This window comes from Lates calcarifer, linkage group LG21 (assembly GCF_001640805.2).
Source record: "Lates calcarifer isolate ASB-BC8 linkage group LG21, TLL_Latcal_v3, whole genome shotgun sequence".
Taxonomy (NCBI): Eukaryota; Metazoa; Chordata; class Actinopteri; family Centropomidae; genus Lates; species Lates calcarifer.
This window is the reverse complement of record NC_066853.1, coordinates 5,518,868-5,544,645: the sequence shown is the minus strand read 5'-3', so window position 1 is coordinate 5,544,645 and position 25,778 is coordinate 5,518,868. Positions and strand designations below refer to the sequence as shown.

The following is a 25,778-nucleotide window of genomic DNA, read 5'->3' as shown; positions in this document are numbered from 1 at the left end:
GTATAGTAAGGTGTCAAAAAATGTCAAAAAATGTCATAGTAGAGTAAGGTGTCAAAAAATGTCATAGTATAGTATGTCATCAAAAAATGTCATAAAAATGTCATAGTATAGTAAGTGTTCATCAAAAAATGTCCAAAAAATGTCATAGTATAGTAAGTGTATGTCAAAAAAATGTCAAAAAATGTCATAGTATAGTAAGGTGTCAAAAAAATGTCAAAAAATGTCAAAAAATGTCATAGTATAGTAAGGATGTCAAAAAATGTCAAAAAATGTCATAGTATAGTAAGATGTCAAAAAATGTCAATATAAATGTCAAAAAATGTCATAGATATAGTATGTCATCAAAGACCCATAACCTCTGGTTAAAAATATTCACTTTCTTACAATATGAAACAGAGTGGCAAGATATTCAATGTTCAGAAGTATTTATTTGAGTAAGATAATGCTTTATTAGTGCCATAGCAGGGAAATTCAGTGTTGCAGTAGCAAAGACAACAGTATAAACAGGGTTATGTACACAGTAATAGTTTGGATTTGAGTACAAATATTAAATATCATTAAAAAGGCCATAGTATAAAATGCGGTGAAAAATGTCATTAAAAGATGTAATTTATCAAGTAAAAATAATTTTAGTAACAGTACAGTTAAAATGCTTGCATTTATTACATGGTTCATGTTTATATCTATGTAATAATTATAGTAGGTTTTTATTTTATAGTTCCAGAACTATTTCTAGTCATTACTGTGACTGTAATAATAAGAAAAACAAACTAAGATATGTGATACTGAATGAATTATAAAATGTTTAGTTTAAATCACCGTAAGTAGGTATCAACAATGAATAAGGTCAGTTTAGCAAAGGAAAAATAGATTTACTGATCAGTTTCTGTGTTTAACACATGTTCTTGTCTCTGCAGGAGGAGAAGACGACAGCAGCTGAAGACCTGAAATGGATGAAAGAAAGTCAAAAGTTAATTAGATAAAAGACCTCCACCATCTAACTGCTATAAACAGTGAAAACACTTTGTTTCTCTTTGCCACCTGTAATGTAGTCATGGGAACACTTTCCAAAGTCTAATATGTCTTTATTTAAACGCCTGTGAGAACATTCAACCACAAGCAGTTAAATGATCACAAACATGCTTAGCAGACATGTTCATCTTTGGAAAATGTGCTCGTAATTGCATTAACCCTAAGCAGCTCAAACAAGTGTTCCCTTGTGGACATGTGTCTGTCATTATCTTTGCTCTGAGTTGTTAAATGTTGTCTGGAATAAAATCATTAAAAGTGTCTTCCTAAAAAAGTGTTGTGATTCTCATGATTAATTTTTAGACCTATTTTTGAAAATATATTTTCTAGGGTTTTATATTTATTTTATACTTTGTTCAGACACACTTTTCAAGAGTTTTTAGTAAGTTTCAAAAGGTTGTTAGACTTGTTTTTTAGACTTATTGTTTAAGGTTTTGGACTTAACTTTATAGGTTAGGTTAGCTTTTCAGGTTAGGCTTTATACTTACTTTTTAGACATTTTTTAAGGTTTTCAAGTTATTTAATATTTATTGAAAGGGTTTCTATTCTCTTCTAAAGTTTTATATTTTATGTTCTTTATATATTTTACATATTTTTCAAGACTTATTTTTTTGCAGCTACCTTGTTGAAAAATACTTTTTAATACTAATTAAAACTGATAAGTTACAGCAGCTTTAATTTGTTGCTATTTGTTCCAGACAACAGGTTTTAAAGAGTCAAACTGCAGCTGAGATAATGACAGAGTCCGACTGAAAAGAATAAACTGACACTGACCTTCTGGAAATGTCTTCACATCTGTCCCTTCTCTCTATGATTTGATGGTTAAAGTTTGAAACCTGTGGTGAAAAACACAACAACCTTTAATATAAAGCTGTGACTTTTAACAAATCAAAATAAAAGCACAGAGTGTTTCTGGGTATTGAACTTCAAACTTTCAAAATATGGAGAAGTAAAAGACACAAAATCTACAAAGAAACCAGAGTGTGGACTAAGTGGTTCTAGACTAATCAGAACTAGTCCAAGAGTTAAATTTGATTTATACACAAAGACAGAAGAAGCTCTGACTGGAGAACTAACTCCACCATCTCCTGATATTTACACAGCAGCAGTGGATGGAAATGTTTGTTTCTCTAAAGTCAGTTAAAATTTGAACTAAATTTGGTTGATAAAAGCCAATATGAAGCAAAATGACAGAGTTTCTCGTGTGACACTGAACTGAATGAGTTCATTTTTATGATTTACCATACTAATGAGAAAGAAAGAGAGAGATGTATGGAAGTGATTTTATGCTTTGGCAACAATTGTTTGATCTAAAACGTCATACCAATAAAGCCAACTAATTTGAAATCGAAATGACAGAAGGAGAGAGAATGAGAGATAATTAACTGCTTGTGAATTACCTGGAGGCCTCAGTCCTGGTCTCAAAGAACTTCATCATTGTACAAAGACACTCTGTGATTGTGGACGAAGTGGTGACACCTGGAGGAAATTAAAAAAAGAAATACACAAAAGAAAATGATCAATACACTATGACGTATTCCTCGACAGTTTTACCCCACACATAATTTAGCACACATAAATATTCAACATTACAGCCAAACCAGAACATTTTCCAAACTTTAGAGAAGTGTCTCAGAAAATGGGATGTTTACTGTCACATATGACAAGAAAAACCATCACTCCTTTAAGAATCAATAACAATAAATATTTGGGGAAAGTTGACTAAAATGGTTATCTTATTTAGAAATCTGAAATTTCTATATTAATTGTCTGTCAACTAATCACTGGAGAAATCATGTATATTACTGTGAGCTGCATAATAACAACTTTTTGAAAGCAGACTTTTAACTTGTGGTGTTATCAATTATACCTCAGTCCATAGCAGAGTTTAGGCTTTTTTTGTGACAGACAATTTTTCCGTTAATATTTAGGAACTCTGGTCATACAGAACAGTTACCGGACATAACAGCCTACAACTTTGTGTTGTCACTGACAGGCTCAGGTTGTTCTAATAATTATCTGACATTATGGATGGAATTCCTACAGAGATAGGCCTTTTTATTCACCAGAAACATCACCTTTTTTAAATCTCAGCCAGACTCCATTGACAAAAACGGTCAACACAGGAGCTGCTGAAACACTGCTGCCCCGATCTGTTTGCTAGTTATCACGTGGCACAATTACTTCAGTAAATGTAAATACTTCTTCGATCAAAGTCACACAGTAACACAAACTAACTAACAGATGTGGTCAGTGGTATTCCAGCATCTCCTGTGTTCTGCTCAGTAAAACTACTGTTTCTGACAAGGGAGTCTGGTAGCGATTGCGGGGTATACTGTTCCTGACAATAATGCACCGATTCCAAAGATTTTAATCCCTGTCAATCATTTATATGGGAAAACAAAACTAATGTTATTTGTCACACAACAAGCTATTTAGCATATTTTAACCAGACATTTTGGCCATTGATATTATCATGTGCCAGACAACAGCGCAGAATGTCGGCTAACATAAACTCTGATCCACAGGCAGAAAATGAACTGACAACTATTTTTGAATAAGAATTATTAACTAGTACTATTTTCTGACAATTTATAGACATGATTAATCAGTTATTATATTCAATACTAAACTCATTAAATACTAAGGATTTAAACAATAACTTTGTTACTGACATTAATAATTCAGCTTATCAGAACATTATTTTCAGACTGGGTAAGTCTTTAGAACACTCACCTGTTTGGTTTGTAAGGTGAGAGCTGGTGTTTCTGTCCAGGCTGCAGCAGCTGAATCAGTAAACCTGGAAAACACAAGTACAACACTTGAAAAACAGATAACCTAATAAATAAAGAACAGTTCACCTCCCAAACTTGAACAGTGTAGAAGAATATAACACTGAAAACTTAACCACTAGAATCACACTTTGAGTTTTTTTATAATGATTTCTAACAGTAATCTCAGCTCATACGTTGAGTCTTAAAACTTGTGGATTATAGAGTTAAAACATAGCTTTTAAGCTTGTATTTAACACAAAACTGAGCTCAATAAAATCTCAAGTCACCACAAAAAAATTTCTGATCAATAATATACACAACAGGGGATCAACTGATGGCTATGGGCAGATTACTACCAAAAAGCTACAACACACAAAATGACTAAAAAACTGAGTAGCAAAATGATCACAATGAGATGCTTAACTGCCTCACTAAAACATGAAATGGTCACAACGAAACGTTAAATGACCTGGAAGAGACACAAAACTACAGACACAAAACGGTGCAAAACAACCACAAAGAAGCTGACCATAAGTAGTAAAACCCTGCTAGGGATGCAAAACCATGCAATACCACCACATATAGACACACAATGATCACATTGACATCATAATCTATCATAAACTGACTTAAAATGACAAAGATGGGAGCACAAAACTACAAAGAAACAGTAAAATGTCTGCAGATTAATTCTAAAGAGATGTGAACGGAGTTGTAAACAGACAATTGACTACTAAACAGTTACCACCCTCCACAACTCAGGTCAGGGACGCTTTAGTCACAGAAACACACACACTTAAACCTACGTAAATACAAACAACACCAAAACGGAAAAAGCTCCAAGGACATCTTTAAATGATAAGGCCAATGCCAACACTCAACGCTAATGCTAACAATAGACTCATGCTAACGCTCGCCACCAATGCTAATACCCAGGTGTAAAACAGTCATGTAGAGACGCAAAATCTCGGCACAGTGCAAACAAATACAAACCTGGACTAAGAGCCCATTGTGTTATCACCCGTCCGCGTTAGGTGCTCTCAAACACACTCTTACCCACTAGATATAAACGACTGAAAATGGAATGATGCTCTCCGATAGCATTGGTGCTAACGTTTGCTGCTGATGCTAACGCTCGCCAATAATGTTAATGCTAAAGCTAGCCACTAACTGTTTGTTTGCCGCTTACTGTCTTACCTTCGCGCCGCGTGTGTGCATCGTCCAGTCTCACTCCTGTTCGACAAAAAAGCAGCTCCAGTGTTTGTTTTAGCATCCTGGCCTCTTCGGTGACGACGTTTTCTCACAGTACTGGCAAACCGAAGCAATGTTTCAAACTTGGTTTAAATCTGTTTCCCGGCTTCGTTTCTCCGCCTCTCTACGCTCCTCCCACAAGTCCGTAGCCAATGATGAGACACGTCGCAGCCAATGACGACATACGTCAGCGACAATGGCAGAAAAACGCTGATTGGCTGTCCGATTTTGATCTCTGATTGGTTTTAAAATAAATCCACCGCAAAGAGAGAGAGAATCGTCATGGCTCTGGGCTTTGAGGACAAGCCATGGATCTATTATACATATGTAGAGTAAGTAATACATTTTTAATTTCAGTCGCTCGTCTTCTTTTTGTTCGTTAACCCCTCACTAGTTAATAAAGTAAGTAAATTTAGTGAGTAAGTGGGTAGTAAGTAGTTAATTAGTAAACTAAGTAAATTTGTTAATTAGTGAAATCATTAAATTTAACTGGCGACTGACTTTCTGTAATCTCAAAATGTTTTTGTTTTGTGAAATGGTGCATTCATCTACAGAATGATTGTTTTGTCTGACATACAGTCCAAATCTCAGAGACTATATTTGGGCAATTTAGTGCTGCATTCAAATGTTTCGCGGATGGTCCCAATTCCTAAGTTGGGAAGTAATTCTTCCATCTTCGGTGTGTTCCTGTGCTTTTAAGTGGAGATATGGAAACAACATTGATGCTACAAACAAGATGTGTTGTATTTTCTTGAGTATTTGTATTTTCTTTTCAGAGTATTTAAAGAACACGTCGATGGCGCTTTTCTGTAAAATAGCAACAAGTTAAAGCCTAATACCATATTACAGATGAAATGTTTTTGATTGATGTGTAACTAGTAAACTTGCACGATTAATCCAAAGTTTCTTACCATCAGCCAAACATTTACCTTTGCCCGGGGAAATAAAACAACAAAAAATAAAGAATGTAGAGTGTATAAATTCTTCAGTATGTAAACTTGTTCAAGTGGTTTATTTACAAAAACAATATATGGACATGACTGTTCACATCCATCAGCACTACAACTGGGGGAAGAAAAGCAAACATATTGTCAGTCATGTCTATGTTACAAAAATATTGAGCTATTTACTATTTTACAGTATCTACAACATATTTATCACTTAAACATTCCTCGTCTTAACTTGCTCCATATCATCAAGATTGTCTTCAATGTGCAACATAATCACTTTTGACACTTTTCTTCACACCTTAAATTTTACAACTTGTTACCATTTACACACAAAAGCTTCATAAACACCAGCTGCTAGATGAGTGGTACAGTTCATGTCATCCTACATGTGAAGATGTGAGACATTCTCGAGGCAGAGCAGAGGCTCACCTCGATTCACTCTGCTCCATGATAATAAGTCCGTACTCCTTTTGACGCTTGAACTTCATTCCAGTTCACCTTCTGGGCCAGTGAGTTCACATTCTGTGTGTGTTGTATGCTGTGTTGTGTGTGTGTGTGTGTGTGTGTGTCTCTTTGCCTTTGCCCTAGTGCTTTGCGTTTCCTCAGCAGTACTTTTGTTTGCATGTGTGTACATATTCGGTTTGGATGCTTTGACGAGGGGCTCTGAGGTCAGCAGCAGGCATTTCAAAATATGTGTGTGTGTCGGGGAGAGTAATCTGAAACGGGATCTGGCCGCGGCTGTTGTTGAGTCCAGGGTGGTTCAAGGGTGGAACGTGAGCCAAAGAAGTCCATGTCATCCTGGAAAGAGAGCAGGAAGAGGAACACAGACGCGCAGTGATTAGTAACGTATCTACCCAGAGCCAGGGGCCGGCTTAAAACAGGATAGTCTTGTCTACATCAAAGAACTTTTGCTGTCTCTTATTTCTTTTACCAGCTGCTTTTCACGGACACACACACACACACAGACAGCAAGATTATTACTGGATGTTCTTTGCATGAAAATTACATGCAGTAGTTTGTCTTGTTTCACAGACTTCGTCTCTTAGCCTCTGTAGGAATTAGTAATGAAGTCTTAACTCTCAGCCAGACTATTGCATCTAATTTATAACATTCTGTGTTTTCTGAAACAGGAGACGCTGTATCTTTTCTTCTTTACACCCCAAGTAAACAGCCAAGGTACTGAGAATCATTAAGCAGTTTTCTCTGAGGCAACTAATCTGAAAAAGCCAAGGGAGTGTCTTCGTGCACCAAGGAAAACATTTATGAGTAAAACTTGATTTACAGCCAGGGACATGATCTCTGGTCTTGCAGTGACTCACCTTCCTGAGTTGATGGGTGCTGTTTGGGAAGAAGTGCATCCGTCACAGCTTCACTGCAGCTCTGTCTGGTCCTCTCGGGTGAGTTCTCCCTCGACCCGCACCCTTCTTCTTCCTTGTCACCCTCACCATCCTCGTCCTCTTCCACCTCCAGTCTTCCTGCAGGCTCCGAGTTTCCCATCGCCCCACCAGCCTCTGCTGAGACAAACTCTGGGTGTTCCAGCTGCATCGGGGCGCCCTCCTCGTCTAGATTTGCATTTCTGGGGGAACGCAATGAAGAAAACTGTTATCAACACAAATCTCTGTCGACAGCTGCACCCTGTGGTGTTTCACATTTATGCAAGGTGCCTCTGTTTGTTCTCAGCACTTCAAAGAATGTAATTAACCACATTAAATTATGTCTACAGCTTCTTGAATAGCAACAGAAATGAGATCGCTGCCCCTGAGGCAGTAGAGCAGCCCTTTAGTGTTTAACTAGATATTGTTCACAGGTTTATTGTAGGTGCACCAATCACAAGCTGGGAAATAACACTGTATTAAATTCTTTTATCTTCATTTTTTTTGTATGTACACAAGTCTCTCCCTTACTGTACATGTTTTATTGTGCACAGTGCAGTAGCCTTGGAGTTGTCGGAGTTCAGCTGAAAAATGCTTGCAGTCTTCTTGTTGCCAGGTAGTGTGAATAGAGGTGTTCACCAAACAGTTCTAATAATTGCTGCAGAATTTGTCCTTACCTGTCACTGAGACTCGTCTGGGACTGGAAGGGACTGTTGTCCTGGCTGCGGCCCAGACTGCAGCTCTCATCACAACACAGAGATGGGATCAGGTGGACGGGACCTGAACATCACAGAATACAACACTTACCCTTGTAGTCAACAGAAACACTGAAAATGATACGAGCAGTTTGTGTGAATTTTTAAGTGTCTAATGCTGAAAACAGCTGTAGCATAAAATCCCACCGGTCTGAACACAACCTACCGCAGGTGTGCCCGGGTCCCAGGTGACACTGACAGAAGGGTCTCTGTGGAAAGTCATGTAGCCAGCGGGGGTCCAGGCAGGACAGCTCTGCTCCGCTGTACGGACAGTCCTGGGACCTCAGAGAGGACGCTGAGGAAACATGTTGGAGGACGGTCAACCACTGAGACATGAAGTACAACAACACATGGCCCCGTACAGCACGGACCCCCCACTGGTACCAGTTTATTTTTGATAATTATAATGATAATAATAATGCATTTATTAACAAGCTTTTAGACATTTAGTCAAGGCTTTCCAGCATTTATAACCAGACATGATAATTTATTAACTATAAATAAATCCATTAGTTACAGGATGTCTTATATACTTTTGCTACACTCCCGCTAAGAAGAATAACAAAAACCAGTCTGGAATGAGACTGTCTTGCAGTATAATTGCTGCTGTCAGGTGAAATCCTCACAGCTCACAGTTGTGGTGTATATCTGACTAAACTTACACGCTCTCCTATGTGTTGGGAAATGCTTCGCAACCCTCAGGTCCATGAGGCCGATTAAAATTCCTTTGTATAATTTAAAAAACAACTGTGTTAGCGTTTTGCAGTGGCTTGGGTGAAGGGTGGAGTGCGTGTTTGGACCGAGTGGAATTGCTGACAAAAATATTTAACTCATGCATTCACTTTGCACCACTTAAAAAAAATAAAAAGAAAAAAAAACAACATAAGTGGTAACGCCTTGGTAACTTGTACCACAGTCTTTGTTTCAGGTGAGCTTACCAAGGAAACATGATGTCATTAATTTTTTGCCCCGGGATGTTTCACATACTCAAACACTTTTGGCCTCAAGAATGCTACTCATTATACAAGTTCCCACAAATATGCAACATCAGGGTTTAATAAGGCTTAACACAGGAGATCATAACTGACAGATGAACTGGCACTCAAAAGAGCGGTGAAATCCTGCTCATATATAGCTATATATACTCTTATATTATTTTATATGTATATATATATATATACATACTCTTTCTCCAGCTCACTGCATTAAAAGCATTGCAACCTCTGCTGAAGAGTAGAAAAGAAAAAAAAGGTTCTTCCAACACATGCGGCTGCCCGCTCAGCACACCTCAAAACACACAAGTGAATAACACGAGTGACATATTCGAGATAACTTATCTTCATTGTTTGGTATTTCTGATGAGGTTGTATAAGTATGCATGTTTTGGAGCACACAGCATGCGCTTGAGTCTTGACCACTGTACAAATTGTGCTGAGTATTCACTGGCACCTGGACAGGGGGGGTTCAAAGTTCAATGCTCGCTGTGTAGGACCACATGCAAACCTGGCTTGTGAAAAAAAACTGCCTCCATTGAAAAGTCGCAGTGGTGTATGAAGAGTCTTTCTAGTGCTAGATTGTGAACCTGACTTTAGGCCTCTGCACTGGTTTTAAGACTTCAAACTCTAATACATCTAATCACTGCTCAATGAAAAGCCTCAGCGCCTGTGCTCCTCCTTCCCACATTAAAAACTTGTCTTAATTCTCAAACATCTTTTCCAGATTTAAAATGTTTTGCCGGACACCTGTGGAAAACACAGTGCCTCCAGCTGTTGTGACTCACCACTGGGCTTCTTCTCCAGCAGCTGTCTCTTGCAGTAGATGACACACAGGACCAGCAGGGCCAGCAGCACGGTGGCCAGAGCGCTGCAGATGACCGCAGCCAGGGCCATGTCCCTCGGGCTGGTCACCGCCGGGGGCAGAGGCACCAGGTTCACACGCCCACTGCCTGTGGAGGAAGATGGAGGGAGATGAGCACGAAGCACAGATGAACATGTTAACAGATACTTTGATTGATTAATGTGACATTAGACCATCGCAGCTGATAAAAAGGTGAAGACTAAACTTATTTGAGGGTTATTAGACACAACTAATCTCTTGTGAAGCGCAGTTAGGGAAAGAACAGCAGGATAACACATGACGAGCTGCAGTTACTTCACATTATTCTCAGCCAATCAGAATCTGGGGACACGAGACAAATTATTCCTTTATGCCTCGAGCCAGTCATCTCTTTGCTGAAGCCTAATGAAATAAGCAGAGGAGTTCAAAGAGAAAACGCCTGTGGTGGATTCTCTCTTTATCTGCCTCCGTCTTGTTCTCCACAGAAGATGATTTACAGACATTTCAACACCCTTCACCCACCCACGCCACCCCCAGGCTCCCTTACATGCTAGTCACACAGACCTGAAATCAGCAGGCTGGTCAGGTTTTTGAAATAAACCAGATGTGAGTGTATATATGTGACAGAGAAGAGTGTATTTATGCTTCTGTGTGTTATTGTGTCTGTGGCGTTGAGTTGTGTGCACATGCACTGATTTCTTGATTAAGCTGCCGGCGCTGTTCCCATCCTGCCCAAGGGGAAACGTAATGTCACTATTTGCCCCGCCCTCAGGACCCTTCACACACACACACACACTCTCTCATGGAAAGACTTTTGGCCCCAAGAATGCTGCTCATTATACAAGTTCCCACAAATACAGAACATCAGGGTTTAATACAGCTTAACGCTCAATATCACAATATAAGACAGATGAACTGGCACAGTTGTTCGAAAAATTTGGCTTCTGCTACGTGTAATTATCCTTTCAAACACTCATCAGAGATTTAAAGGCACAATCTGTGATCCAAATGTAAACTAAGAGCAGCCAATTCAAAACATGACTGGAACTTTCTATCACTGTGAAACTGAACAGCAAATTCAATGCAGAGATGAACACAGAGACAACGAATTATTCATGTTTTCTGGGACTATTTAAAGCTTTAAAGTAAAAATGATCTCCGTCAAAATGAGCGTTTTAGCTCTGTATCAGAAATAATCTCCTGCCATGCTAACATGCCTGAAAATGCATATCATATGATCATTCACACACACACACTGGGCATGCATGTGTCAGTGTAAACAGGAAGCAGACTGTCGACTCTGCAGTCGGTTGCTTAGTTGGAGAAAATACTACAAACAGGGAACAGCAATGGTGAAAAGTAAGGACCAACGACGAGGTGGAACTGTCACTGGAAGTAACACGAGTATAAGGTGAATCAGGGAAGGATACTTCATGACTTCATGAAGATCTAATCAGGAAATGTCTGCATCATCATTTCCAAAAGTCTCAGTTTCTGCCCATCCAGATTAAAATGCAACCCCAGAGATTTCAAACTAAATGGCACCGGCAGTGTTTCGAAACTCTCTTTTGGGGGCTCAAAAACTCTGGAGTAGTGAAGGTCAGGCGTAAGCATAGCAACAGTTAGGTGCTTTAAAACTAATACACATTAGTGTGGATGTAGCTTTGATAATTTGATCCAATATAACAGAGCTGTAAAAAAAAGGCCTGTCTTTTTCAAGTTTGTTCTGCTGATATTAAGGTAAACTCTTGAGTTATGTACATGAATTTATCTGAAATTCATGCAGTAAAAAAAAAAGGATTGCACCTTTAACACTAAAGTAATAACATTACAATTAAGGGATACGTACTCTGAGGAGAAAAATACCACTGAAATTAATCCCTTACATTCCAGTGGAGGAGACGTCACTCAGTGTTAGAGAGAAATCGCTGGTGTATCTAATTACTAGGATACTGCATTCCCTGATTGGTGACGTAGAGTTTGTGCAACTATTGGCTCTGACTGCAGGTTGAGACTGAACCATGGTATTAAGATGACATTTTGACTTGGAGAAATGAAAATCCTGAACTACTAAAAACAGCAGCAGCACATTACTGATCCGCTGCAGCTAAAGGAACCATAGTGACACTTCTCTCTGAGGCCCTGTACATGCAGCTTAATATAATTAACCGATAGATATCAGTGATCAAACATAACTTCCTGATCAATAAGTTAAGGGTTAATACAGAGCAGTTATCAGCATGTAGGGTGAAAAAACAAATTGTGGGAGAATGTTTTATGAATATGGCAAATATAATGAATGACTTTTTGTTTGAGAAAATCTTTTTCAGTGAGCCCTGCTGTTTGCTTTTCAGTATATTAATCACAGGAACTGGTTTCAACCTTTTCACATCCAAGAGGCTCTTTGTTATGCAATGTAAACATTACTTTTGGCAGTTGTTTTATTCAGCTATGATAGGGGATAAGGGTATTTTAACATTCTTTCTAGAGGGAAAAAAAGAGAGGAAAAACTCAAAGCGGCTCTCCAAAACTTAGTTTGACCCAGAGGGCACAATAAAAGAGCGTTTTTATGTAAGAACTGAAAGCAAATATACTGTCAAAAACATGACTTATTGCCTGTTCTTAAAAATATATTACCATTCCAGAGCCATATCTTAAAAACTGTTACAAGAGCCAACAACAAGACACAGCTAAAATCACTGCAGCTGCTGTAAATAATTTGCAGCTTATGTAAAAGGTGTTTGTATCAAAAGGCTCTGTGTTCAGTGAAGCTGAAAAGTTTTTATTTGCATGTAATCCTACTGGTCACACAGAACAAGTATCTGCTGAGTCATATATGAACACTAAATCACACTCAAATAATGACATACTGTATATAAAGCACCATGTTTTATATTTAAGTTGGTCAAAGCAGTGATCGCTATGCAATCCGCACACACACAGAAACTGTTCTGTGCTGTGGCATCGTGTTTACGTTCCTTCTTTATTGTCAAGGTCAAATTGAACTCATCCGAGGTGAGCATCATCTGCCCCGCGACACAAAGGCAGTCTGTTATCAGAGGCCTGGCAGCTGCAGCAAACACACAAAAGATAAACACTGGCCCATTGAAGAGAGCTCACCTGCTGATATTATCTTCACACAAACCAGACCAATAAACCACAGCCTTTCACAGACTCCCCGCCTGTTGACTTTATGGAACGCAACATACTCCAAATAAAAGAAGCACTTCTTTACACCTCTGAAGGATCTTTGACTTTGGTCTGTGCAAACTCTTTTAAGAGGTTCTTTAGCAGAACTGAGACCTGTTTTACCCAGAACTCTGAGAAACAGAAAAACAAACATCTAATGTTTTTCCTGCTGCAGTCCTCTTTTTCTAATGCATGTAAAATCATTTACGATGGTTCAATCCTGAATTTATAAATTTACACCAAGAGCCTTGGACTGAGTTGTCACACGAGAAAAAATGAGAGCATGGTCAAAGTTTTGTGTGGCCAGCATGAGAAAAACAAAAACACTTGAGAAGTGCATCCAACTGTTTACCAGAGAGAACAACTAATATAAGGAGATTTTCATGGACAGGATTTTAGCAGCAAATGATTTTATCTAATGGCTGTTAGATATTGAAAGTAACTGAGAAGTGAGCACGGGATAACAAAACGTTTGACTCCAGGAGTAAAGTTTCTGTCTAAAGATTTATTACGTGGTATAAAATAAAATTACATGTGTCGCTTAATGACACTGTTGTCCTGATATATTACAGTAAATCATTGTGTAGGGGTGAGTAGCTTCAAGTAGCTCTTCAGATTTGCTGTCTCTATTCAGCTAACTTCTGTGCACATTCAAAAATGAAACTCAGTGAATATATGAACAAGGGAATTAACTGCACACTTTGCTCTGGGTTTCAAAGATATGGAAATGTAGCAGCTTTGGTGCCCATTCGATTTGATGCCATGTCAGACAGAATATGAAATGAATGAGTTTAGTTGAAGGAGATGTGCATCTTATCATCTGTTACTCCCTTAAATTCAGTTTCTTCTACTAGTTTGAGAGCGTTCACATGGAAGTATTAAAGCAGGTACAACAGACAGTTTAATTTGAAATAAAATCAGATGTTATCTCTAAGCGTAACCCAATGTGTTGTGTTTGTTTTTACAATTATCACTTCTTGTAATGTGGCAACACTAAATATCATTATTGCTGTGAGGTTGTGGTTCGATAATTGCATGATAACTTAATTAAGACATCTGCAAGAGTAAACAAATCATCGTTTCACCTGCTGACATTTAACCGACTTTGGTGAACGAGCTTTTGAATATTGAAAGGCTCTGGTTTGAACTGCTGGCAGGTAATTACAGTCAGTTTCCTGCACCTTGCCTGCCTGGTGTGCTTTGTGCCATCTGTGGTGAGAGCTGATCGCATGCTGCTTTGAAGTCAGTGAGCAATGCCGCAGGAGCAAATAGTGGGTTTTCTTCACGTTACAAGATGGAGCGTTGTGGTTATCAAGAGGGACAGAGGTTTGTCGGATCATGTTTCCTTTGGCTAGTCCTCATTAGGAGCTCGATGTATCTAAAAACCTTACACTAGCATGTAAAAATGCTCTCCAGAATTTCACTTGAGAAAGCTGGGATAGCCTGGTCAAAATATCTAAGATAATGATGATGTTTTATGGCTACATTTCAAACCTACACAAGTGCTTCTCTTTACACTGAGCCAGAGGGTAAATGGCCATCTAACATCAGAGTAAATCTTGTTGGAAAAAGTAATAATGGCAATATAGGGATAAACTATAAAGAACAGGTAGGGTTCTCTCTACAACTGCCTGCATGCCTGTATGTGTTAGTGTGGCCTTGTCAGCTCTCCGAGATCTACCGTGACAGTGAAAAACTCCAGCAGATGAAACACATTAACGAGGCTAAAAGGAATCCATAAAACAGAATCTCGTTTATACTCCACTCCAAAAAGCCACTGGGGTAAAGGGAGGAGAGGAGGGAGGGGAGGGGGAGGGAGGGGGTGGTAGTTTAAGATTTACAGTCCACCCCAGACAGTGACTGCCTCCCCCTGCACAGCTGCACCGTCGCCCCGGGCCAGTGTGGCCTATTAGAATGATCTGCCCTTTAAGTTTTCACCACCCTCCTCGAGATAACACTGGAGGGAGGGAGCAAGACTTTCAAACATTTGGAAATGCTCCACTGAGAGTCCCCTGTAGGAGCTAACTACCAGCTATGTTCTCAGACACAATGGCCATTTTGTTTCGCAGGCCTCCTCCAGTATCAAAACGGGAAGCTGCACAGATGGACAAATGAGCAGACAGAGGGAGGCCAGTTGTCCCAAGGCCGGCGTTCATTACACAAACAACAATGCTGCTTGCAACAATGTATGACACCAAAAAAAAAAAATCAAGAGTGAGAAAGACACTAAATTAAAAACCAAACAAACAGTAGACAGTCTGATGAAATCATGATTCTTTACATTTAAGGCTTGTCAGCAAACAGCAAACAACTTTTGCCTGAGCTGTCTCCATTTATTTAACACACGGGTGCTAACCCTGGCTGAGGCTGCTCTGATGCTCATGCTGCCAAAAGCCTCCTCAGAAACAGCTGCAGCCTCCTCTGCCATCAGGAAGTCACACTCAATTACCAAAGGTATAAGTTCAGCCGCCTGTTGGTTTTATGAGGAAACCTGAAATCATAAGGTTGTACTTAACTACTTCTAATGGCCGGAAGAGAGAAGTTAATTGGATCTGTAGGCCTACTGGAATGTGAGCCCTGCTTTGTGAACATACTGTAACACACCTCCTGCCTCCTTTTAGCATAATGGATCTGTACAAAAGGTAATAAATTACGCTGCTTGATCCAGCACACTCCCTGCTGTGTTTACACACAGAGCAGCAGTTTTTAGACCTGCTATTGAGATTCATTTTGTCTGGAAATATCAATGGAGGTTTTGTTCAAGGAAGTTTACTCATTTAATCCAAACTGAGTGCTAAAAATGAATGACATGTTCTGAGCTAATATAATCCAGCGATGGCAAATCCACTATTATGTTAGTGGTATCCATTTCAGCTTTTCAGCTGCTCAGCTTTGAAATCCAAGCATTTATTTGCACATATAGCACAGCAGCCTGGCTCAGTGAGACTTAGTGAATGAACTATGGCTCGCTCCACCCTTTAAATGCTGTGATACTGGTTACTCCAAGGACCTTGTGCTGGCATGTTGTGTGTGTATAAGCTTTGTTGTGGCACTGCTGCTTGAGTTTTGGTTCTGGTAGTGCTTGGCTAGGAGTTCAATAGTGTGCTGTAGCTGGTGATGTTTGCTTTCAGACAACAGTATCCCTGTTGTTTCATCTTAAAACATCACCTATTGTGGACTGGGATGAATAGTCTGTATTCACGAGAACGTTTAACAAAATACCAGTGATGTCTGGCCAACTGTTAAAAGAGGTAGAAGAAAGGAAAGGTGCTTACAGTGAGGCTCGTAAGGAGGCGGCGGGTCCCCACAGGGTATACACTCCATGTCTTGGAAACCACTTAATTTCGTCTTCCTGTAATATCTGTTGACGACACCAAATTATGCGTTTTAACCATCAAAGCTGTCATGAGAATAGGAGCAGCAAACATTCACAAACACTGATACTGGTGTGTTGTAACATGTTTCTCTGTTCTTGTAAAATAAATTATTTTCCATAAATGAGTCTGGTTGGAGACGTGTCTCTCCTCTCACCCCGGCAGACAGTCGCCACACACGGCGTTGCTGGTGGTGGAGCAGTTGCCCTTCTGGAAGCGGTTGATGAGTCCACAGTCCAAGCAGGGCTTGCACTTCTGCAGGCTCCGGTCCTCTTTGAAGCGACTGCTCCGGCAGGGCACGCACCGGGCATCCTCTCCATAACCAAAGCCACATTCCTGGGGGGATTAACGGGAGAAATACACCGGGTAAGAGGTGGGGTCGACGGTTTGGGGTGATGTGCAGCTGGTGAAAAGAGGGCTTGAATGTGGACTACCGGGGGTCTGGAATTAAAGAATGATATTGGCTCATGGGATCAGAGGAGAACAATGGCCTGCCTCTTTTGAGAGTCCATCTTACACTGGCAATAATCTCCCTGACTCTCTCAGTATGAATGAGCGGTCTTCCGCTGCAAGACCCAGAAAGGCCAGGCATTTGAATAATAAAAGCCCTGGAGGACACCCACTGTTGTATTATTGCAAGTTTATTGCTGTGTTTTTGTGTGACTCCCTCTCCAAGCAGACTCAGTGAGTGTCCCGTTGATTGAGAGGCCAGCAAGCAAAGGAAACGCTTTAGGAAGGGGGCAAGGATTATGGAGAGGTATATGGAGAAAATAAGATGAATACTCTTTTGTGTTTAGCAATTGAAAGTCCACTTAAAAAGCACAGCTTCCGACTACTGTGTGAGTGATCTAATGCTGAGCCACCTTTTGAGAATTTGTTCACCTGAACTGAGCGAAATCTAAATTCTGACAGATATTTTCAAGAAGGACATGAAATATAAGATGAAGATCCAGTTTATATCTTGTTTAGTTGTATGAGGTTTACATATTTCAGAGTCAGATTAACTCTTGCAGAGATTCCACTTTGTTTTCCTGTTCTTCACAGAAACTGGCAATGTAGAAATGCACAAGTCAGGCAAAGTTTAGAGGCAAATTTTAACATTTTTGGTGACAGGAACCAAATCTCAATATATTTGATTCTAATTATTACTCCAGCTGCTCAGACCTTGTTTTGTCTTTATCCTAAGCTGCACCTCTGTCACAGTCACGTCCCCTAAAATCATGTTGGAAAGCTGGTTACCTCAATGACAAACTGACATTTACATGACAGATGATATGACTGTACTGTACACCACACTGAGTGAAAAGACCCTGCAGGGTTGACATCATACATTGATCATTCATTATCAGATTCTCAGCAGCTGCCCTCCTGTTGTCCAGTGTTGCCACACTGCAATCCAAAGCCAGGAGAATAGACAGGGAAGGGTGGGATGGGAGGGGTGGTGAGGGGGGTTTGCTCATATATCATTAAAGTGAAGGTCAGCTTCAAACAGGGCTTCTCTCTTCTCTTCTCTCTTCGCCCGTGTCCCATTTCACTGCCCGGGCATGCAGTCCTGCTGGAATGTGGGCACAAGCGTCTGATATGGGGGTTGGGTTTGGGGAAGCAGCCTGGCTGGCAAGGAATTAAAAGGGAGGTTAGAGGCAAAGATGTGATCGTGCGATGGCACCGTACAGTCGGGCTGGAAGATGAGGAATTCAGTCCTTCCAGCCAAACACATGTGAGCCTGACACTGAAACCCATGGGCCAGGACAGGCCTGAGGTGGACCATCTAGGGCTAGACTTTTGCAGCTGTTGTTATGAACTCTCCATATAAGGCCTTGCTCTTCAGCAAGGCAGGGCAGGGAACAGTGGTGGTGGAGTGGGGGGGCAGAGAAAAAGTGAGAAATAGAGGAGGGGGTGGGGGGTGGCTGATGAGTGATAAAGAGGGGAAAGGCAGAATAAAGAAGACTTGGCTGCCCACAGTTGCAGGCCATGATCTTGCCTTTCTTAAGACGAAAGAAGCTCAGACTGAGACAAGGGAGGGGGGAGGAGGAAAACTGTCACATCACTGAACCCTGAAACTGAACTGGTCCCTGAGAAATCACAACCACCCACAAGATACTGCACATTGATTCTGTGACCCACTTCCACATGAAGGAAGAGGCCCAGGGACGATTCAACCCCACTAAACCCGGGACTGGCACAAACTCTGTCCATGGGGCACCGCATGGCAGGATGGGGGCTGATGCCATGCAGACATGAGCAGGTCAGAGCACTGAAACAAAAGCAAAATAGAGCCAAATTCTGCCCCTCTGATCCACGCCGCACAGAACATCAAGGAGTGATCTCTTTCTTCTTTTATCTCCACTAACAAAGCTCCACAGAGCTGACACCCTGCACTGACTGAGACCAGTTTAGCAGCTAAAAGAAAGACTATACTCAGTGGTAATCTGTGATGTTGAAGTTGTTATTATGTGAAAAGGTGAGTACACAATGGCTGAGCCTTTTCCAACAATAAATTACCATAAAACAGCCACCAGCAGCCATCTGTTAAACCTCCATGAAAAGGCCATATTTTCAGGGTGTGTACGTGGTACAATAACGGGGAAAAAAGTACCACAAAAACAAACAGAGGCAAGTTAATTCTCTATTATACATCTGCTGGCAGCTGAGAGTCAATATTTTTGGGTTTCTCTGCAGGTACACTTTATGATCTTTTGTGTCAACGACTCAAATGCACAAGATAAAACAAAGCATTTGGGGAGAAAATACCAGGGATGAAGTCAAGAATAAAGAAACTGAAAGAAAGAAAATATCATTAAAAAATGTAATCCCTCGAATGTTTTATTTTACTTTGAGGTGGTTTCATCTCAAAGCCATTCAAAAAAGCAGATGCTTAAAATCCCCTTTCCCTATCCTATCTCCTGATCTGGTTTGGGTGAGATTGCCAAGCATAACAGCAGTGTGGGATGGAGAGAGGGGGCGAGCCGGCTGGGACGTGGAGCATGTTCAGACGCAGAGATATTTCTGAGATTAGGAGGGAATCACAAGGGGGGCAGCCAGTCATCTGATCTGGTAATGAAACAACGCTGAAAACAGTGCAAGTTAGTTAAAGCAGTGTTCTGTCTGGGACAAAACACACTCACACTCCCTTTGTTTCTCTCACTGTTAGACTTTTTTGAAACTTTTGTTTCTGCCTGACGTAGCTGATGTCTGACCCTTCTGCTACTAAAGCACTCATTGTAACTGTCTCTCTCTCTTTAGGCAGGACCATCCAGAGATCCTTTGCCCTGGGAGTGTGGCCGAAGGAAATGTTACACTCCTGCTACACACTACAAGATGTTGACACATCAAAGTTGTGTTCCTGCCTTTTTTGCCACTGGCAGTTTTCCAGAGTGCACTGGAAAGCAATTCACCCCCTTCTCCTTCATGCTTGACACAACACAAGAGACTGAGTAACTTACTATGAATGAAACCTGGAGTGAAATATGTTTGAGATAAAGAGAATAACTGGTTTTAATGGACGTTCCCTCTGAGTGGGTGGTTCTTTTAGCTACAGTTAGTGTGGTGGGGCTAATTGATGTTTGTCAGCCCGCCTCAGAGCAGCTTCCAGAGGCAAACTGGGCCACATTCCTCTGGGATCTCTATGGCAGCTGCACAGAGGGACTCCAAAAGTCTGATTCCTTCCCAACACTCAGTCCTGCCTTTTAGAATATGGACAGATTGTCTTGGTTACACAGAGCTCAGATCAGAAGTTGTTTCTCTGGGAAACTTTGTCTGAGTGCAGGCCCAGGTCTCCACTGTGAGCCGGCATCCCGCTACCTTCAGAGAAAGAATGAGGCAGCCAATTATTAACCAGGACCCCAGGGTGGCTTGCAGCATTCATGCCTGTTGAGTTGGCAGTGGAACACGAGGACTACTGAAGCGTATTACCAACCACAGAGTGCATGTCTGTGTGCGCTGAGATTAAAGGCAACTGAGCTTAAATGCATGTGTGCAACAGATGTCATGGGTGATACAGAGTTTTTTCATCAGCACTCAAAGATGTAGTGGAGTGTAAACCCACCTAAAGTCAATTTACCAGCATTTTTATTTGCAGAATGTTGTTTATTTAAGGCTGTCATAACTATTTATGATATAACAGTGCACCTTACTGTATAATAAAATAAACTGAGGACCTGCATCTGGGGCCATTCAGCATCCAGCTGAGTCCTATCTTGTTTTCTTAGGGCCAATCAGTATCTTTCCATTTGACAGAATATAACAGGTGAGTTCTCATATGCACCCAGTTTATTAGGTACACCTAACTAGTCTAGTCTCAACACTCACGATAGTTACAATGTTCAGTTTCAGAGATGTTTTAATTTAACTATTTGGTCGTCTTGGACGCTGTGAAACTGTAAAGCATTAAACCATCTTTGATTTAAATGGGGTGTTTCTAGTGTTATAGTGTTTCTTAGTCTGGGTAAAAGTAGACCAGATCAATTTTGGTGTATATAGTAGTGTAGTATTATAGAATGAGAAGAGAGAGAAAGATTGTGTCTTTAAACAAGCAAAGAAAACAAATCTCTGACTGTATCAACCTTTGTAAATCGAGGAAATCTGCACTGGAACAAGTGGAGTTGTCTCAATATTTTACTTAATAATAGTCTAAGTCTAAGATAGAGAGTTTTTGTAGTGAATCATCAATTACTATTAAACCAAATAAAGTAAGAGTTTCTTAATAATGGTGTCTCACCTTTACATCATTGTCTACACTTGCAAAAGTAGGTGCATAGCTGCTGCCAGAGAGGAAAAGCCTTTGCTTACCAACCTTAGCTGACACTATAGAGGCCTGTTTGTACAAAGCACACAAAAAAACCTGTGGCTAAGGTGGTGGAAAAAACTGTATTCCCAGCCGAGAGAGCAGCAAGCTTAGGCATGGCTAGCTTCAAACAGTGAAGACAATAAGTTGGACAGGGTGCAATGGGGAAAAACAATGGAAGCCATTCAGCTGCAGAAGGTCAAAAGTATGGGTGTGACTGATTAAAGAAGGGTCGGTGTTCTACAAAAGCTAATAACGGCTTGGCTGTTCTCTGCATGAAAGACAGGAAGTGATAAATAATGTTGGTTCCCTGGATAAGACACACTTTTCTAAACACTGATGTCCATTCTTTTCATGAACTCGACAGTTTCACTTTATTTCCCGGGGATTTTTTTTCACCACAGGAATAATCCATCCAACTTTTTTTTAAAGCCTAAGGAAGTTCATTCAACTGACCTGTTATAGATCCCTTGTGTTACTACACTTTCCTCTTCCTAAATAAACAAGTGACAATACTTTTTCCTTTTAGTGGCTCTGTGGAAAATGCTCCTGAGGGAACACAGTAACCTCTGCTCCAAACAAACATTTCAGTCCATACAGGTGAGGTGATAAAAGACATAATTTGGTTCCAACCTTTGAAAGCTCCTGTCCTGCATCACACTGTTTGCAGGGTTTGCAGTTCCCAAACCGGTCCTTGTACTCCTGTTCTCTGCATTCTCTGGTCTCCTCCACGGCCCTCACAGGAATCTGAGAGGGACAGTCATTTAGTGAGGGTTAGAGATTCCTGCATTTCATCACCACTTTTATCCAGAGCAGATAAAGCAGACAGACTCAGTCCAGACCTATGTATCATACAGTAATCTCTCCTATAATAGTTTGAGGGGATCAGCCCCTGCTTTGGAGAACAAGTCTGATACTGTTGGGATGAGATAGAGTGAAACGTTTAATGAGCCCCGTGGGGAAAAATGCATCGCTGCAGGAACCAGAATCTAAGTCAAAGGCAACAATACGGGGATCATAAAAAAAAGAACAGAGACTAGAATCTAGATGGCAAACACAAAAACGAAATCAGGGCAGTGCAGTGGAGGAAGGTAAAATGATCCACAGCATTGTCAGGGTGTCACCAGCGAGGGCTTTACAGATCCCACAGCGTCACACAGAGGCACGCTGGGCAGTTCACCTGCAAAAGTGGACTGTGATGACTGCAAGTTTTTACTTTGTGCACAAAGTTTTACAACTCATAAATACAGCAATAAAGTAAGAGAACGTGACCACGTGATTGCTAAGGGATTTCTTTTTCAATTGTATTGGAGGATGCTTAAGATGTGTTCAAAAGCCCTGAAGAAAGCAAGTAAGGGGACTTTGAGTTACAACTATGAACAAACACAATCTGGGTTAACAAAGATAGTATAAAGTCTTTGTCACAGTTGTTCCACTTACCAGAGTTGCATATATGACATGGATGGTCAGTAAAAGTGAGAAGGTGTGTTGAAGCATCCACACCATTTTGATGGACCACTTGTAGCTTGCAGCTGAAAAAGTGCATAATACAAGAGTTAATAATTCTGTGAATATTCTCATTCATCCAGGTCATAGTTAATCCAAGGAAAAGTTTAATCGAAAGCAACTGGACTTAGTTATAGTCTAGAAGACGTTTCACCTTTCAGCTGCAAACACGAACTGATGAAGCCTCTTGGATGAGAGGTGAAACGTCTTCTAGACTATAACTAAGTCCAGTTGCTTTCAATTAAACTTTTCCTTGGATACAAGAGTTAATGCACTGTTTCTTCTGTTATACACCAAGAAGTAAATACATTTAATTAAGTCAAATTTTCTGAGACTATTAACACCAATACAGGCAGGTTCAGGGTTGTTTAACCTCTTAAACCTTGTTGGAGAGGTTTCTTTATCTCAATCTTTATTCAAACCCACAGAACTTTATTTTAAATTCTAGTGGAGATAAAACAATTTCCCGCAGAAACCAAAAAAATCCTGCTCTAATGCCAGAGAAATGTGTCTGAAATGATGCACAGGAGGACACCCAGAATATTTGCATTTGCAGACATGAAAACATGGATAGATTTGAAGATTTCACTGAGTATAAACATCATAAATCTCGTGCTAATGATGAGTTATAACAAGCGCACAATACATATGATACTATCATGCACCGTGGAATATAGGGATATTCCCAGCCTTAAAACTGAAGTAGTGAAAGTTTAAACACACATCAAAACACCTTTTTCCGTAATGACTGTTATGAAACACTCTCTACAAAATAACCCCGCGCAGTGTTCAAACTGTAGCAGAGTTAATTGATGCCTGTTGATTAAAGTCCCGACATTCCAGCCCTCAGCTTCCACAGCTTTTACATGAGGAAGACTTTTTAGTTCTCATGGGATATTGAATAAAAAATGTCTAAAACACCCCATGTTGTCAAGATGTAGCCAACATCCTCAACTAAAAGTCGCAAAATATACATAGAATACTTGTAAAGCGACTGCGAGTCGTGACTTCAAAGCGACGTTATATCCGTTTATTTTATAGTGTCGCTATAATAATACTAAACAATGCTATAATGTCACTTTAAGGACTAAAGGTTTATTGTCTTCTGTCTTTACTGTATTCCGAAATGAACCAAATGCTTGCTCCATATCGTTAGTCGTGAGTGCATTAACTGTGAATGTCCGAAACTATCATAAAACTCTTCTTACCTGCTGAGAAAAAAGGGAGACTGTTGATCAAAGTGTCGATTCTCAAGAGTCGAAAGCAGACCGGCGAGAGGTGTGGTGGTGTGTTTCCCGCACCGGTCTGCTCACCATGTCAGCGCTGCAGCTCCAGCCCAGCACAGCTCAACACAGAGCCGCGGCAGCAGCAGATCGAGGACAAACTCAGCGCCGAGATCAAAGGCTGGGAGAGAGAGGGAGGGAGGACGGAGGGGGGGTGGCTTTATGGATCTGAAGCGCATGTATCTGATCTGTGATCAGCCTGTCTACATCAGAGACCCGGTCCCAACGAGAGTCAAACACACGCACGAGCGCGCACGCACACACTGCTGACTGAGCTCAGTCCAAGTATTCACGGTGGGACCGATAACAGCGTTTCCATTCAGCTGGTTTAATATGACAGTCGATGTGGAAACGACTGAAAAAAAAAAAATGTTGCACCAGGCGAGCTGACTCCCAAACTGTGGTCCGAGGACCTCAACTGCTCTCTGACATGGTCCCCTTTGGTCCCGACTTAAAAGTTTATAAACACATTTACCGTAATAACTGGAAGTTAACAAAACACCTGACGTTAGATTAAAGTCTACTGGTGTTTATTTTGAAGGACATTAAATTATTTGGGAGATGCAGATGACATGACGTCAGTGTGCTGCTCCGGGATTGGCTGAGCCTCAGTTGACTTGTTAACTCGTCTGCAGGGGGAAGAGCAGCGATCAATGTCAAGTTACTGATTCTGTCTGCACGGTAGTTGCACACTGTGAAACACTTCACTTGGATACTTCACATTCACATTCATATTAATGATTCAGTGCATGTATAGTGAAATGTTTATTCACCAAATTTAATCCCACTCAGTAAAATAACCCAGTAAATATGGACTTTTTGCAAACTTTTAATTTAAATGTAAAAGAAAACACCACAGCTGTTATGGAGCTAGTTGAAGTCTTTCTACAAACATTTTATTTCATAACAAAGCCTAATTCTCTCTCATTATCCTTAAAGGTTTTGTTGCTATAACAGTTAATTCAAGCCAACAACTGTACTTTGACAAAGGCCTCACTGATGCAAAATGTGCACGATCATATCCACCTCTGCCACTGTGTGCATGCTGGTGCTGTGTGTCTGAACTGAGGCAAAGACACACAGGACAAAAGTTCAGCACTGCAGCAAAAGTGGCCAATTACTGTACATGCCTGGACATGTTGTGTATCAGTACCAGGAAATCAGTGTCTACTTTGCAAATGTAATTAACTGCTACAGAACCTGTTGTGGAATATTAATATTTCAATTGCTTCGTGTATTCAATGGAGCATGTTATGAATCTATTTGTTATCACTTTATGGGTCTGAGTTAAAATCTCTGTCATAATAGTTTCATTAGCTGTATGAGTTTTTTACGAGCTCATGTAGAAGATAAGTTTTACACTGTGACAGTCACAATAACAAATATTCTAATATCCTGATGACATTTGCACGTATTCATATCTACTGATGATGAGGTTTAATCTGTTGACTGATGACCTGCATGTTACTGTGATGTGTGCCATCTAGTGGTGAGGGAATTAAACTACAGTCAGAGCTTCTCCCCCCACACAAGCGGAGATTCAAGCTTTGCTGTTGTCGCCATCTACTGGCACGTTAGTGTCATGGTTTATTAGCGGCTCCTCATTATAGCTGGAGTGTGCTGAAAAACGTGTATTAGGCAGTTTTGTCATTAATAGGTTTGCAGACTTTATTTT

The 25,778-nt window shown here is 40.5% G+C and overlaps 1 protein-coding gene and 1 long non-coding RNA gene across 2 annotated transcripts; both read right to left on the bottom strand.

Moving 5' to 3' along the window:
• Window positions 1-420: 420 nt before the first annotated feature.
• Window positions 421-5,322, bottom strand: LOC108879394 (uncharacterized). The gene is made up of 5 exons (XR_001960338.2): window positions 5,001-5,322; window positions 3,766-3,829; window positions 2,430-2,508; window positions 1,804-1,865; window positions 421-944 (listed from the first exon to the last, which is right to left on the bottom strand). It is a non-coding gene; the product is annotated as an uncharacterized LOC108879394 (long non-coding RNA).
• A 725-nt stretch (window positions 5,323-6,047) lies between these two features.
• On the bottom strand, window positions 6,048-24,437 carry LOC108879413 (tumor necrosis factor receptor superfamily member 19). Its single transcript, XM_018670678.2, has 10 exons — window positions 24,029-24,437; window positions 22,755-22,846; window positions 21,948-22,061; window positions 16,689-16,867; window positions 16,433-16,518; window positions 9,913-10,077; window positions 8,299-8,427; window positions 8,055-8,157; window positions 7,324-7,580; window positions 6,048-6,802 (listed from the first exon to the last, which is right to left on the bottom strand). Exons 2-10 carry the CDS (start codon window positions 22,818-22,820, stop codon window positions 6,798-6,800), a joined length of 1,104 nt encoding a protein of 367 aa, XP_018526194.1. The 5' UTR covers window positions 22,821-22,846; window positions 24,029-24,437; the 3' UTR covers window positions 6,048-6,797.
• Between the last annotated feature and the right edge of the window lie 1,341 nt (window positions 24,438-25,778).

Bases quoted from the DNA above. Each gene is read 5' to 3' on its own strand.
- LOC108879413 (XM_018670678.2), bottom strand. From the start codon at position 22,820: ATGGTGTGGATGCTTCAACACACCTTCTCACTTTTACTGACCATCCAT. The intron at 22,062-22,754 runs GTAAGTGGAACA...TGTCCCTCTCAG, and splicing joins ATGTCATATATGCAACTCTG to ATTCCTGTGAGGGCCGTGGA. The intron at 7,581-8,054 runs GTAAGGACAAAT...GCGTTCCCCCAG, and splicing joins CAGACGAGTCTCAGTGACAG to AAATGCAAATCTAGACGAGG.